The sequence below is a fragment of the Malassezia sympodialis genome, genomic scaffold (assembly GCF_000349305.1).
Source record: "Malassezia sympodialis ATCC 42132 genomic scaffold, msy_sf_30, whole genome shotgun sequence".
NCBI lineage: Eukaryota > Fungi > Basidiomycota > Malasseziomycetes > Malasseziales > Malasseziaceae > Malassezia > Malassezia sympodialis.
Window position 1 is genome coordinate 33828 of NW_017387828.1, and position 14716 is coordinate 48543.

The 14716-nt window shown below is 70.4% G+C and overlaps 6 protein-coding genes across 6 annotated transcripts; 4 read left to right on the forward strand and 2 right to left on the reverse strand.

The window, feature by feature from the left end:
- Nucleotides 1-104: 104 nt before the first annotated feature.
- MSY001_3484 (uncharacterized protein) lies at nt 105-3737 on the forward strand (the record flags this gene model as incomplete). The annotated part of the gene is made up of 2 exons (XM_018885386.1): nt 105-219; nt 241-3737. The coding sequence occupies 2 exons, from the start codon at nt 105-107 to the stop codon at nt 3735-3737; spliced, it is 3612 nt and encodes a 1203-aa protein (XP_018741951.1).
- A 39-nt stretch (nt 3738-3776) lies between these two features.
- Nucleotides 3777-4171, reverse strand: MSY001_3485 (uncharacterized protein; the record flags this gene model as incomplete). The annotated part of the gene is made up of 2 exons (XM_018885388.1): nt 3777-4119; nt 4146-4171. 2 exons carry the CDS (start codon nt 4169-4171, stop codon nt 3777-3779), a joined length of 369 nt encoding a protein of 122 aa, XP_018741952.1.
- Nucleotides 4172-4339: 168 nt separating this feature from the next.
- Nucleotides 4340-8239, forward strand: MSY001_3486 (uncharacterized protein; the record flags this gene model as incomplete). Its single annotated transcript, XM_018885389.1, has 1 exon — nt 4340-8239. The coding sequence occupies one exon, from the start codon at nt 4340-4342 to the stop codon at nt 8237-8239; it is 3900 nt and encodes a 1299-aa protein (XP_018741953.1).
- A 72-nt stretch (nt 8240-8311) lies between these two features.
- UTR2 (Putative transglycosidases (GH 16 family)-like protein) lies at nt 8312-10132 on the forward strand (the record flags this gene model as incomplete). The annotated part of the gene is made up of 1 exon (XM_018885390.1): nt 8312-10132. One exon carries the CDS (start codon nt 8312-8314, stop codon nt 10130-10132), a length of 1821 nt encoding a protein of 606 aa, XP_018741954.1.
- Nucleotides 10133-10147: 15 nt separating this feature from the next.
- On the reverse strand, nt 10148-11085 carry MSY001_3488 (uncharacterized protein; the record flags this gene model as incomplete). The annotated part of the gene is made up of 2 exons (XM_018885391.1): nt 10148-10648; nt 10711-11085. The coding sequence occupies 2 exons, from the start codon at nt 11083-11085 to the stop codon at nt 10148-10150; spliced, it is 876 nt and encodes a 291-aa protein (XP_018741955.1).
- A 1076-nt stretch (nt 11086-12161) lies between these two features.
- Nucleotides 12162-14415, forward strand: MSY001_3489 (uncharacterized protein; the record flags this gene model as incomplete). Its single annotated transcript, XM_018885392.1, has 3 exons — nt 12162-12584; nt 12608-13384; nt 13408-14415. 3 exons carry the CDS (start codon nt 12162-12164, stop codon nt 14413-14415), a joined length of 2208 nt encoding a protein of 735 aa, XP_018741956.1.
- Between the last annotated feature and the right edge of the window lie 301 nt (nt 14416-14716).

Sequence of the window (14716 nt, forward strand, 5' to 3'; positions counted from 1 at the left end):
CCTGCGCGGTGCACTACCAGCGGGTGCCAGCGAGTGGCTTTGCGCGCGGGGTGGGCGTGCACCTCACGCCTCCTGACGCGGAAGCGGGCCCATGGACGTGGCCCATGCACCGCGGGCGGCTCGCGTGCCATGTCGTGCTCGCGCGCGACGACCTGCTGACTGTGTGGGAGGCGCGGCACACAGCGGACGGCCTGCGCCTCGTGCAGGTGCGTGCGCACCGTCTGTTTGGCCAAGTGACAGGTATGGTCGTCGTGCGCACGATCGCGTCGCAGGTCGATCGGCGCGAGCGCCTGCTTGTGTCGTTCACGGACGCCAAGCTCGCGCTCCTCGAGTGGGACGACGTGGCGGGCGATGTACAGACGATCTCGATCCACACGTTTGAGCGGGCGCCGCAGCTGGCCGCGGGACTGCCGCCGGCGTTTGTGCCGGCGCTGCGCGCTGACCCTGCGAGCCGCTGCGCAGCGCTCCTGCTCCCTCAGGACGCCGTGGCCGTGCTCCCGCTGTACCAGGACGCCGCCGAGCTGGGCCTCGACGATGCACGCGATCCCGCCCTCGCGACCCACCAGCCGTACGCGCCGTCGTTCGTGCTCGCGCTCGGCGAGGACGTCGACGCCTCGATCCGCAACGTGCGCGACATATGCTTCCTACCCGGCTTCCAGAACCCCACGCTCGCGGTGCTGTACGAGCCTGAGCTTACGTGGACCGGCAGCCTCTCGGACGCGAAGCAGACGCTGCGCGTGTGCCTCATCACGCTCGAGCTGTCGCTCGCCAAGTACACGGTCACGGTGACGAGCGAGCCGCTGCCGTACGACACCCTGGGCGTCGAGGCGTGCCCCGAGGCGCTGGGCGGCGTCCTCCTCGTGACCCCCAGTGCGCTCGCGCACCTCGACCTCACAGGGCGCCTCGTCGGCACCAGCGTGAGCGCATGGTCCGCGGCCACCTCGACATGGTCGCTGCCCCGCGCGGCCGCCCCCGACGGCAGCCTTTTCGAGCTCGACTTGCAAGACTCGCGCCTCGTGTTTGTCGAGTCGACGCGCGCGCTCCTCTTCCTGCACAGCGGCGACGTGTTTGCGCTCCAGTGCACGCTCGAGGGCCGCTCGCTGACGACCCTCTCGCTCGCGCCTGTCGACGCGATGCGCGACGCCGGCGCCGCGTGCGTCGATCGCCTGCCGGGCGGCGCGATCCTCTGTGCGTCGACGCTCCAGGACACGTGTCTGTACGCCGCGCCCGTCGCCAGCGCCGCGCCCATCGACGCCGCGCCCTCCGCGCCGACCATGGCCGTCGACGACGAAGACGTGGTGCTGTACGGCGAGTCACTCGCGACGCCCGCGGCGCCGGCCGCCGCGCCCACTGCACACGCGCGCCTCGCATTGCGCGTGCTCGACACGCTCCCTACACTCGCGCCAGTGCATGGCCTGACGATCGGCACGCTGCGCAATGTGCACGGGCACCTCGCGCCCCGCACCGTCGTCGCGGGAGAGCGCCAGCTGCTCACGCTCGAATCGCGCCTCCGCTGCTCGGCACGCGCGCCCATCGCGCCCGCGCAGTACGTGTGGGGAGCACACACCACCCGCACATCCATGCTGCTCTTCGCGGCGTGGGGCGAAGAGTGCCTCGTGTACGAGCTGCAGCGCGACGCGCCGCCCCGCTTCGTGCAGCAGTACACCGAGCGCACCCTGGCCTGCGGCACGACCCTCTCGGGCGTCGTGCGTGTGACGCCACACGAGGCGCGCTGGCTCCACGCGGACGGCTCCGCCTCGAGTGTGCCGCCCGTGCGCCCCGCCGCGCCGATTCGGCACGCGTGCGTGGACGGCGCGTATGTGGTGCTGGTCCTCGACACGGGGAGCGTGCAGGTGTGGCACGCGCCCGCAGCCGGCGTGGCGTGGACGTGCCTCGCCGAGCTGCCCGGCGCGTACGCGGACCTGTGCCTCGGCCTGGGCCTCGGCGCGGAGGCCCAGCTCGCGGTGCTGAGCGCCGAGGGGCACCTCGCGCTGCACACGCTCCCTTCCATGGAGCGCACGTGGTCGTGCACGTCGCTCGGCGCCATGCCGCGGTGCGTGGACGAGACGCCGGCCGACGAGGTCGATGAGCTGGACGTGCAGCATATCAAGCTGTGCGTGCTGGGCGACGTGCCGGCAATGCTTGTGCAGTATACCAACGGGCAGCTGGCCGTGTACGAGGCGCGCATGCACGCGGCGCGTCTGCGCTTTGTGCTCGCCGAAGCTTGCATGCTGGCCGCCGCGAGTGACGCCGTGGTCCCCCTGCAGCTGCACGGCATGCCGTGCGCGGCTGTGACGGGCGCCCACTCGCTCGTCGTCGTCAAGACGCGCAAGGCCGCGCTGCAGTGCCTCGAGACGGACCTGCCGCTCCTCTCGCTGTGTGCGCACCCGGACGAGGGCGTGTGTGTGTGTGTGCACGACGGCGATGCGTGCGAGCTCGCATGGGAGGCGTGCGAGCTCGACAGTCTCGTGCCGTACACGCGGTGGCGCACCGGGCGGAGCTACACGCATGTCGTCGCGCACGACGAGACGGGGTGCCTCGTGGCGGCGTCCGAGCAGCCGGCCGCCTTTGTGCTGTACGACGACGAGGAGCGGCCGGTGCGCGATCCGGCGCAGGATCCGACGCCGACGTACACGGTGCGCGGCGCGCTCGAGCTCTTCGCGCGCGTCGGCGAGCCGCCCGTGCACGGCTTCGAGTTCGAGGCGGGCGAGCGCGTCACGGCGCTGTGCGCTGCGCACCTCGATACGCTCGACCGCGGCTCGGGGCGCCGCGCGTACATCGCGGCTGGCACGACGATGGCGTTCGGCGAGGACCGCACGGCGCGCGGCCACATGTATGTGTGGGAGGTGACCGAGAGCGTCCCGGCGGCCGGCGCGGCGCCTGGCGACGCGATGCGCCTGCGCCTGCTGTGCCACGAGGAGATGCGCGCGCCCGTCACGGCGCTGTGCGATATGAGCGGCTTCCTCGTCGCGGCCGTGGGCGGCCGGCTGCTCGTGCGCTCGCTCGAGTTCAGCGAGTGGCTCGTCACGGTGGCGTTCCTCGACACGGGCGTGTATACCACCTCGCTGCAGCGCGTGAAAAACTTTGTGCTGCTGACCGACTACGAGCGGAGTGCGTACTGGATCGCCGTGCAGTCGGATCCGATCAAGCTCGTGCTCCTGGGGCGCGACTACGGACAGGCGTGCGCCCTGCAGGGCGGCCTGCTCATCGACCACGCGAAGCTCGCGCTCGTGACGTGCGATCCGCGCGGCGTGCTGCGCCTCCTCGACTACCAGCCGTCGAACCCGACGAGCCTGGGCGGGCAGCGCCTCCTCGTGCGCTGCGAGTACCGCGCGAGTGGCGACGTGGTCCAGGCGCTCGTCGTCGGCGGCGCACGCACGGCCAATGACGAGTGCTTCACGTCCGAGGTGCTCCTCCTGAAGCGCAACGGCGCGCTGGACGTGCTGGTGCCTGTCACGGACAAGGTGTTCCCTACGCTCCAGCTCTTCCAGACCCAGCTCGTGCGCGCCGTGCCGCACACCGCCGCGCTCAACCCCCGCGCATTCCGCGCGGTGTTCCACCCGCGCTCGGCGCGCCCGCTCGCGAAGGGCGTGCTGGACGGCGCCCTGCTGCACGCCGCCGAGCGCATGCCGCGGCCCCGTCTCGAGGGGCTCGTGCGTGAGCTGCGCCCACGCACCGGCGGCGTCGCCGCCGACGACTTGCTGCGGTGTCTCGTGCACCTACAGCCACACTGGTAGCTATGTCGACGTCGTAGGGCTAACTGCTATGGCCCATTTTTAGGCACGGGCGCCACCGGCCGCCTGCGCCGCCGCCGCGTTCGGCTTGCGGTTGTCGCGGTTGAAGCGCAGGCGCGGGGGCGCGCGGTTGCGGCGACCCTCGACCGAGCGCACACGCACGATCTTGGCGTGGATAGCGCACGAAACGCAGTACGCCACCTTGATGTAGAGCTTCGGCAGCACGTACTCGTCGTACACACTGGCCTCGCTCAGGTCACGCACCGCCGCAGCCTCGACGATGTTGCGCACGGTGAAGCGCTTGATGGCCTTGTCCTTGGGGACGGCACGGGCGCAGTTCGCGCAGCGCACAAAGGGGACGTGGCCACGTCCGTGCTTGTTGCGTCTGGTGTGAGCCGCTGGGCAACGTACCCTCCATTCCTTCTCTTCTTCGTCATCTTGCCAAGTGACGGTGTGGAAGAAACGGAAGCGGCGCCGCTCGCGCTGCTAAGACCCTGCGCTCACGTGTACATCACGTGTATATAGTTTTGAAAGCGCCGCGTGGCACGCACGCGGCGCCTCCACCTACGCGCCGCGTCGCGCCGCTACGCCCAGCCCGTGCTCCGATGGCGTTCGCGCTGCCGCGCAAGTCGCGGGGGGATCGTGCCATGCCCTCGCCGGGGCCGAGCACCCTCGACCGCGCGCACGAGCTAAAGTCGGTCCTGGACGCGTCGAGCTACCGGCCGTCCCAGCCCGTGCCCTCGTCGACACCACACGTGGGGCGCCGGCCCCAGGCGTTTGCGCAGGACGTCTCGACCTCCCTCACGCCGTCGACGCCCCGGCGCGCCCTCCGCCCCTACGGCGAATTCCCCGCGCCAAACTGGTCGGCGAGCCGCCAGAGCGCCTCGTCCACAGGGGCAACGACGCCCGTGCGCTCGCGCCGGGCGCCCGCGCCCATGACCATCCTCGACGACGACGACGCGGACCGCGATGCACCGACCGCCTCGTTTGCGCGCGACTATGTCGAGGCGCCCTCTTCACGCCAGCCATTCGCACCGACGAGGCCGCCGGCCGCCGCACGCGCTGCCTCCCCGCCCAAGCCGATGCTCGCCCAGGCGCCGCTCTCGCCCGTGAGCTCTACCGACGACCCGCTGCTCTTGAACGAGCCGGCGCGCCTGGACCTGTCGATGCAGGCCGCGCAGGGCGACGCAAGCCTGCTCGCCATGGTGCGCCGCTTTGAACGGGAAGACTTGGGCTTGACGTCCACCACAGCGACGCCACGCAAGCGGCCCCTCTCGTCGTGGCGCGACGATACGCCGCGCCGCACGCGGCCTTCGTCCACCCTGACACCGCACCGCACCGATGCACGCACACGCACTCGTCGGCCCGCGGATGGCGCATCGACACCGAGCCTCTACGATCGGTCGCTGGGCGTCTCGGAGCGCCTTGCGCGGCTGCGCTCTCCCGACAAGGCGCGCCATTCGCCCATGCCACCTGAGGCATCGGCGCACTCGCCCGCACCGACATGGGCGCCTGATTGGGAGCCGTCCATGTCGAGAACGATGGAGCTGGACGAGGCGCCGGCCCTGGACGTGCCTGAGATGGGGCCGATCCCCGAGGCAGAGGCAGAGCCCGAGGACTTGGCATGGGCGTCGAGGCGACCGGAAGACGAGACGCCATGGGACCCCGCATGGCAGCCTGGGCACGAGTTGGCGGAAGATGTACAGGCTGAGGATTGGCGAGAGGTGGAACGGCAGGATGCCGAGCGAGCCGAGCAAGCCGAGGCTGAACGAGAGGCGCAGCGACTCGAGGCCGAGCGAGCTGAGGCCGAGCGAGCTGAGGCCGAGCAAGCCGAGGCTGAACGACTTGAAGCTGAACGACTTGAGGCTGAACGGCTTGAAGCTGAACGGCTTGAAGCTGAAAGACTTGAGGCTGAACGACTTGAGGCTGAACGACTTGAGGCTGAACGACGTGAGGCTGAACGACGTGAGGCTGAACGACGTGAGGCTGAACGACGTGAGGCTGAGCGACGTGAAGCTGCACGGCTTGAAGCTGAACGGCTTGAAGCTGAACGGCTTGAAGCTGAAAGACTTGAGGCTGAACGACTTGAGGCTGAACGACGTGAGGCTGAGCGACGTGAAGCTGCACGACTTGAAACTGAAAGACGCAAGGCTGAACAGCTTAAAGTCCAGCGGCGAGAGGCCGAACAACGTGAAGCTGAACGACGCGAGGCTGAAAGACGCGAGGCTGAAAGACGTGAAACTGAACGACTTGACGCCCAGCGGCGGGAGGCTGAACGGCGGGAGGCCGAACGGCGCGAGGCTGAACGGCGGGAGGCTGAACGACGCGAGATTGAACGACGCGAGGCTGAACGGCGGGAGGCTGAACGACGCGAGATTGAACGACGCGAGGCTGAACAAGCCGAGGCCGAACGACTTGAGGCTGAAAGACTTGAGGCAGAACAAGCCGAGGCCGAACGACTCGAAGCAGAGCGTCGCGAGGCCGAGCGAGCCGACGCAGAACCATTCGAATTCGAACGACTCGAGGCCGAGAAGGCTGACGCGGAACAAAGCTCAACACAAGCACTTTTGGAGCCTGCTCGCGCCCACTCGCGCCCCAAGCCTTCTCGCCCACGCAGCCGCAGTCGACTGCCTACGCCCTCTACGTCCTACTCGGCGCATGCATGGTTCGAGCGTCCCGCGCCCACAACACGCCAATCCAACTCGGCGCCCCGGCGCCGCCCCCGTCCATCGCAGGAGCCCGTGTACATGGACTTTGAGCATGCCATGGACGAGGGCCCTGCGCTTCCCACCTCGCCATCGCCGCGCCGCACGGCCAAGGACGAGGCACTCTATGATACCAGCTGGTTCGAGCGGGCAGGCCCCTCGCACGAGACCTCTTATACCACACGCACACGCACTCCGCCGCCAGAGTCACTACCCTGGCCTCCCTCGACCTCGGCGGCAGCGCAGATCGAGCACGAGACCCCGACGGACGAGCTCGCTAGTGACGGGGCGGACGGGCAGCTGGATGCCCCCGTGCCGGCCACGGCGCCCGGTGATACGGCATGGCTCGATGCGCCGACCGAGGACGCGGCGCCTGCCGTCTCGGGACCCGCCGAGCTAGACTCAGACGATATGGTCGACGAGGCGCTGGAAGAGACGCTCGAGGGCATCGAAGCACTGGAAGACGAGCTGCGTCACATGGCGAACGACGATGTGCCTTGGCCGCGGCCAGAGGCGTCGTCCGAGGCGCGAGACACGCCGCTCCATCTTGATGAGCTTCAGATGGAAGAGGCGCCGCCCGCGCCGACGAGCCCTGCGCCCCGGGCGCGCACGCCTGTCCCCCATGCCGTATCGCTCGAAGGCGCGCGTGCGCGGCGCACGCCGTCGCCGACCAAGAGTGTCAAGGCGCAGCGTGTCCCGCTCGTGGACGTCTCGCCCGTGCGCGCTCGGGCGGCGCTGCGGCCCCACGTACGGTCCGCGCAGCCCTCGCCGGCCGTTCGACGTCCCGCTGACGCAGGCGCTCGCCGCGCTGCCTCCGTGCCGCCGGCCGCCCCCGACTCGCCGCCAAGGGCGCCGCCCCTGCCGGCGGCGCCCGCCGTCGACGAGCCGTCGCTGTCAGATCTCAGCGCCAACTTGTCCGCCTCCCTGGCCTCCCGAGCCATGATGCTCGCGCGGCCCTACCCTACGTCGTGCATTGAAGTGTCGAGTCTGAATCCCGTCGCGGCTGCGCGCGCAGCGGCCATTCTCAAAGTGCACCACCAGTACATCCAGGAAGGCTACTTGAACGACGAGCCACTCTACCCGCCGCTGCCCGGCGACGACTCGCAGACACTGCCCGCGCTCCTCGATGCAGCTGAGCAGGCTCTGCGTCCTGCGACGCACCCACTGCGCGCACAGGCTCGCGCGGGCCTCTGGACCAACGAGGCGTGGGCACAGCTCGATTTCCACTTCCGCGCGCACCTCCGAGCGACGGACACGGCCGACGTCGACGTCGACGTCGACGAGGTGATTGTGGCGTTCCTCGAAGCACTCGGCCTCGAGCCGGACGACTTGCAGGGCGCCTGGTCGCTTGCGCGCCTGTACGCACGCGTACCTGCGCTGCAGGCGCGCTACCTGCGGGAACGGGAGCTGGACGCCGCCGAGGCGATGCGCGAGCGCTCGTTCCACTGGCTCTCGCAGCGCACGAAGCGGACCTGCGATGTGGCCCTTGGCGAGGGCGACGCGCCGGGCACGGACGCAGCGGGGCCGCCGTCCAAGCGTGCGCGCCCCGCCTCGCCCCTCTGGACGCGCCTGTGGGGCTGGGTCGCAGGCCGACCCACGCCGCTCGCCGGCGCGCCGGCGCACGCGCCGTCCCCGGCGCCAGCGCCGNAGCGCCGGTCGTCGCACCCACACGGCCCCGGCCGCGCTCGCGGCTCCCCCGGCCGCGTGCCGGCCTTTCGACGCCTGGGCGCCGAGGCGCGCCGGCGTAGTTCAATTGGTCCTAGCGCTCACGTAGCCGCCGCCTTGGGGCGCATAGTCTGACGTAAGACTGCGAGGGTCACGCATGTGCGCAGCCCCCAGCGATCGTGAGCCGCTGGGGCCTTTGTTCCGCCGATGCGCGTGGGATGGCTCAGTGCCGTGCTCGGTGCAGCGCGCGTGCTCGCCGCGTCGTGCGGGCCGGGCCGCCCATGCCCTGCGGATGCGCCGTGCTGCTCGGCAGACGGCGAGTGTGGTGCAGGCGCCGCGCAGTGCACGAGTGGGTGCCAGCCGATGCTGAGCCAGACGGCGACGGCGTGCGTGTCGAATGCCGTGTGCGTGCCGATGGACGCGGACATCTCGCCCAGCGTGTACAATGACGGGACTGTATTTCGTCCGCTCCTGCAGTACAACGGCGATGTATCGGCGGCGCCGTTCGTGTTCGAGTCGGGCTACCTCGGCCAGGGCAGCGACGGCGTGCTCCTGGAGATGAATGCCGCGCACGCGTCGCGCGTCTCGACGTCCCACTACCTGCTGTATGGCAACGTCACGGCGCGCCTGCGGCTCAATGCGACGGCGGGCCTCGTCGCCTCGTTCGGCACGGCCTCGGACGTCGGCGACGCGATCGCCTTTGCGATGGGCGGAAAGAACGCATCGCGCGTAGCGACGAACCTCGCGGCGCTGGGCCGCTCGCCCTCGGCGCTCGGCGTCGATGCCAAGGTGCCCCGCTTCTCGCTCGGGAACTGGCACAACTACACGATCGCGTGGACGCCGGACCGTATCACCTGGTCGATCGACCAATCTACCGTGCGCACCGTGCGGCGCAGCGACGCCCCGTCGTACTTTCCTCGGACGCCGTCGCGCGTCGTCTTCACCCTGCGGGGCCTCACGCCCGGCTCGAGTAAGCGCGAGCGCCAGTGGGCCGGCGGCGTGCTCAACATGTCCGATGCGTCGTTCCGCGAGCGCGGCTACTACGCCCAGGAGCTCTCGCACCTCCAGGTGAAGTGCGCGGACCCTGCGCTCTCGAACGTGAGCGTGACGGGCGTGGGCAGCGACCCGATCGCCTACTACTACACGGGGCAGAACAGCTCGGCGTCAGGGGGCCCTGCGTTCCAGCTCTCGCGCGACCAGATCCGCCTGCTCCCTCGTCCCGCGGACAGCGGCAAGCCGGGCATGCCTGGCTGGCCTGGCGCCTCACCCAATGGGCCGCGGCCCAACATGTACACGGGCGGCACCGGCCGCAGCGACCGTGCGCGCGCACCTAGCCCATCCGGCTCGAACGGCGTCAAGATAGGCGTGCCGCTGGGCATCGGCCTGGCCGCTCTCGCCGGCGTACTGGCGATCCTCACGTACTACTTCGTGCGGCGGCGCCAGCGGGCCAAGCGCCGTCCGCCGTCGTTCGTGGACCCGTTGGTGCCGGCGCCCGGCACCCAGCCACCTGACACATACGAGTCGGCGTATCCTCTCGCTGCGTACACGTCTGAGCTGCCCGTCTCGATGCCCAAGGAGGACTCGCATGATCTCTCATGGTCGATGGACGGCGCCCAAGCCCATGGCGAGCCAGGCAAGCCGTTCGCCTGGCACGAGAATGGCTACGACGACCCAGACGCACACGCGGCCGAGGTGCTCAGCGAAGATGCGTCGCTCGCGTCGGAGGCCCCTGCCCATATGCACTATGCCGGCCACGACACCCCGCGCCTCTACGACGCACGGCTCACCGAGGCAGAGCACGAGCGCCTCGCCGCGCAGGACGCGTGGGGCGAGCGGCGCATCGCCACCCCCGACGACGATCCGCTGCCGTCGGACTCGTCGACCCTGGACATGCCGTTCCGGGCGCGGCGCGGCGCGCACCGCGCTGCGTACTCGGAGGGCGGCGCGCTGGGCAAGTCCCCTACCCACACACCCACCCTCTCTGTGCACGGCGCCACGGGCTGGAATCCGCGTGCGCGCTATGAGTAGCTCTCCTGTACAAATCTATGACATGGCTTCGTGCGCGCGCGGGTCGAGGCCGAGGCGCGCTGCGTACGCGCGCATTTCCTCGCGGCCTCGCAGCCGCGCATTTTCTTCGCGCAGTCGCTCGAGCTCCGTGCGCAAGAACCGGTTCTCGGCCTCGAGCACGAGACGCTCGTCGGGCGCAGCGGCGGGGGCCGGCGCCGGCGCCGGCGCCGGCGGGAGGCTGGGCGCCTCGCCCTGCTTCTTCTCGCGCTGCCGCGCCATGTAGTCGCGATTGCGGCCTCGCTTCCGGGCCATGGCCTCTTCCGCGGTATACTGCCGTGGACGCCCCCGCTTCGGCTTGGTCGGCGACGCGGCTGCCGCGTCGCGCCTCTTGGCACGCGTAGGAACGACCTCGTCCATCGCGCGCGACCACGCCGAGGCGCTGGGCGCTCCGAGCTCGTCGGCCTCGTGCGAGAGCGGCAGAAAGTCCGGGTCGTCGTCTTCGTCCTCGGGGAACGTCAGATCAGCAAAGTGCAGCGGCTCGGGCGGCGCGACGCGCGGCACAGGCGGCGGCGCGGCGGGCGGCGCGTGCGNGACGCGACGTCCCAGGGCGGTGGGCCGTCGTCCGCGCGTGGCGTGTGGCCGTCGGCGAGCCACGGGTACGGCGTGGAGCTGCCGAGGATGTGCGTCAGGATCTGGATGGCCGTGCCGTAAAAGTCCGACGAGGGCGGTGCATAGGCGCCGTGGCCGGCCGGCGCCACGGGCGGCGGCGCCTCTGCGATCGGCGCGGCCGTCGCGCCGGGCGGCGCAGGCGGCCCCCGCGGGTTGAGCAGGTCGAGCTGTGCAAGAAACGTCTGCTCGTCAAAGTCCGCGAGAAAGTCAGAGCGCAGATCCTCGTCCTCCTCCGGCAGCGCTGACGGCGACGACGAGCCGTCCTCGTCGTCCGCACGCGCTCGCGCAGACTCTCGGCGGCGCATGCGGTGGCAACAGCGTCTCGACGCGTCGCAGCGCGTCACGCGCCACGTGCTGTGGAGGCTCCTTCTCTCCGCATGGCCTCAGCCACGGCGGCCGCCGGCGCCATTGCCGTCGGCAGCGTGTGGGGCACCCTCGCGCGCCTCGGCCTCATTGGGCTCAATACGTACGATGGCCAGAGCATCAAGCCCCTGATCTGGGCGCAGGCTGTCGGCTGCGTCTTGATGGGCTGGGCCTCGCATGCACGCACGAAGCGCGCGCTCGAGGCATGGCACCCCGCGTGCGTCGTGCTCGTCACGACGGGGTTTGCAGGATCGTGCACGTCTTTCTCGTCGTGGGTCTTCCAAGTGTTCCAGGCGTTCGCGAACGACGGGCACTGGGACCGCCACGGCCTGCACAGCATCATGGACGCCCTCACACAGACCGGAGCGACCGTGGCCGGCGGCCTCGCGGGCCTATGGGCCGGCCACGCCGTGGGCGATGCGCTGCCCCTGGACCGGGTGCGCGTGCCCAAGGTGCCGCCTCGTCTCGGCGCCGCGGCGTGGGCCATCGCGGGCGTGCTCACGTGGGCCGGCGCCGCGCTCCTGTGTGGCCTGTATACATCCTACCGCGACGTGACCTTGTCCGTGGTCCTGGCGCCGGCCGGCGCGCTGGCGCGCTGGCAGCTCGCGCGCCTCAACGTGCCGCGCAGTGCGAACGACCCGCGCCCTCTGCGCGAGCGCCGCGCGTGGCCATGGGGCACCGCGCTCGCGAACCTGCTAGCCACTCTGCTTCTGTCGGCGTTTGTGACGCTGCAGCGCACGCGCGCGCACACGACGCTTACGTGCCACGCGCTGGACGCCCTGCAGAACGGCCTCGCTGGCACACTCAGCACGGTCAGCACGGTCATGCTCGAGCTCACGGCCCTGCGCCCCATGCGCACAGCCTTTGCGTACCTCTTTGTGTCGTGGGCCGTGGGCGTGCTCGTGTGCCTCTGCCTCGTCGGCGTCCCCACGTGGACGATGCACCTGCCGCCCCGCTGTCGGACCGCCGTGTAAGTGGAGGCGGCGTGCGGGCCGCACGGGCCGATCGCTCCCTCGTCATGGAGGCGGTCGTGGGGACCAGCCGGCTGGCCGCGCAGCGTGAGCCGCGCGATGCGGGCGTCGGTGCGTCGTGGTTCCACTCGCACGGGCGTATCTGGGTGCCGTTCCCCGAGGTCGATAACCTCGCGCTCGAGGAGGCCTATGGGCGGGTGCACGCGCAGCTCGCCGGGCGCCGCGCGACGCAGGGCACGTCGTCCAGCGGTGCGCCGCCTGCGCGCTCGTGGCTCAGCTCGTCGTTCTGGTCGTCGCGGACGGACGAGAACACGTCCGTGCTCCCGCCGCCGGCGCCGCCGGCGCCGCCGGACAAGCACGCGCTGCCGAGCTACCGCGCTACGGACCCCGACGAGCCTGCCGAAGAGCGCCAGTTCCGCGTCGCTGTGCTGGAGGACCGCTTGTTCGACGTGGACTTGTCGCAGATGATCGTATGTCCCACTCGCTCACGCAGATGTATCCCGCGCTGTGGGCCGGCTACGACCAGCCTGTGATCCGCGCGCACTGGTACTACGTCGCGTCGGACGGCGCGACGTCCCCGATCGGATGCGACACCCTCCTGGAGGCGGATATCCTGCAGGCCTACCACACGGCCGAGCCGTGGCGCCTCTCGCACCGCCTCAAGGGCACGCTGTCCAAGAGCCGGGGGGAGGAGGTGCCGCTGTACGACCTGCCGAGCGTCGTCGGCGGCGCCAAGATCCACTTTGAGGCGCCACACACCGCGCGTATTGTCACGCAGCACCTCGGCAGCAAACTGTTTCCGTTTTCGCGCGACGCATTCCTGGTCCGCGGCCTCGTCCATGCGCGCGAGCTGAGCGAGCGGCTGCGCTCCGGCACCGCGTGGCAGCGCCGCGCGGACTCGCCGCCGAAGCGCACGCCCACAGCGTCGCCGGCGATGCAGGCGGCCGACACGCCCCCTGCCGACGCGCCGCCACCTCCGCCACCAGCCGACGCGCCGCCGGCCGCCGGGACGATCGGCGAGCGCGTCGCGCCGTCCGACCCGAGCGTGTCGCCCACGCCCTGGGTCGCGCTGAGCGAGGCCTTCATGTCGAAGGCCTGGTCGTTCCGGCGGTCGCCCGCGCCTGCGCCGCAGGATCCAGGGGACGAGAGCACGTCGAGTGAGAGCGACGTCGAGGACCGCTACGACGACGATACATCGATGCCCTGCACGTCGAGTCGGCCGCCGGAGCTGCTGTTCTGCATCCACGGCATCGGCCAGAAGCTCTTCGAGGTACGTGCGCGCACTCACACCAGGACTATGCGACCATGCACTTTGTGCACGACATTGACCGCCTGCGCACGCTCATGCGCACGCAGATGCAGGACGCCGACCTGCGCCCGCTGCTCAACGGCGGGCGGGTGAAGCTGATCCCCATTTGCTGGCGCCGCGGCCTGCAGTTCGATCCGGACGTCGGCTACACACTCCAGGACCTCACGAACGATGCGACGATCCCGGCCGTGCGCAACATCGTGACCAAGGCGCTGCTCGATATCCCCTTCTACTTTTCGCGGCACCACGGCGCGATGAAGCAGGCGGTCCTCCACGAGATGAACCGCCTGTACCGCCTCTTTGTGCAGCGGAACCCCGAGTTTGAGCAGCTGGGCGGGCGCGTATCGATCATGGGCCACTCGCTCGGCTCGATGCTTGCCGCGGACCTGCTCAAGATGCAGCCGACGCTGGTGCCGCCCGTGCGCGAGATCGACGAGGCGCACATCCACGTCACGAGCCCCCACCTCCTGTTCAACACACGCTACCTCTTCTGCACGGGCTCGCCACTGCCGTTCCTCCTCTACATGAACGGCGCCCAGCTGCGGGCGCGCCGACGCCCGGGCAACGACGCAGACGATGCCACGTCAGACGCGGTCGGCCAGGACGGCTGCTTCGCCGTGGAGGCCATCTACAACGTGTATGCGTCGACCGACCCCGTCAGCTTCCAGATGTCCGCGACGGCCGATCCAGCCTACGCGCGCATGATGCGGCCCGTGGACCTGCCGCGCGACGCCGCGCACCTGCCCGACGCTCTCGACAAGCCGCGCCTGAACATGGGCAAGCTGCTCCAGCGCGTGATGCGCGCACGCTCCGACGACCCGACCTCGCCCGAGCTGCGCGCAACGAGCCAGCCAGGCACGCCGCTCACTCTCCCCGTGCCGCTCGAGGAGATGGAGCGCGGCGAGCGCCGCTTCCACGCGCTGAACCCCAACGGGTGCATCGACTATGCCATGGACGTCGACTCGCCCAGCTCGGTACGTGCCGCGCACTGACCCCAGTTTTCTCAGTACATCGACATGCTGCGCGCGCATATGAGCTACTGGACAAGCCGCACACTCGCCAACTTCCTCCTGCACCAGCTCCTGCTCAACCCCCACGCAGCGCCCACGCACCGCAGCCTCACCAGCATCCCCGACCTCGTCCTCGAACCCTCCACCGATAGTGTGTAGCCTCCCAGGTCCACTCCACATGCCCGCGGCATACCCTCGACGCGCACGCGCGCCGAACGATGTGCGTGCGTATGGACCGCGAGCGCCGCAGCGAGCCGCCGGGGCCGCCGCCGGGGCCGCCGCC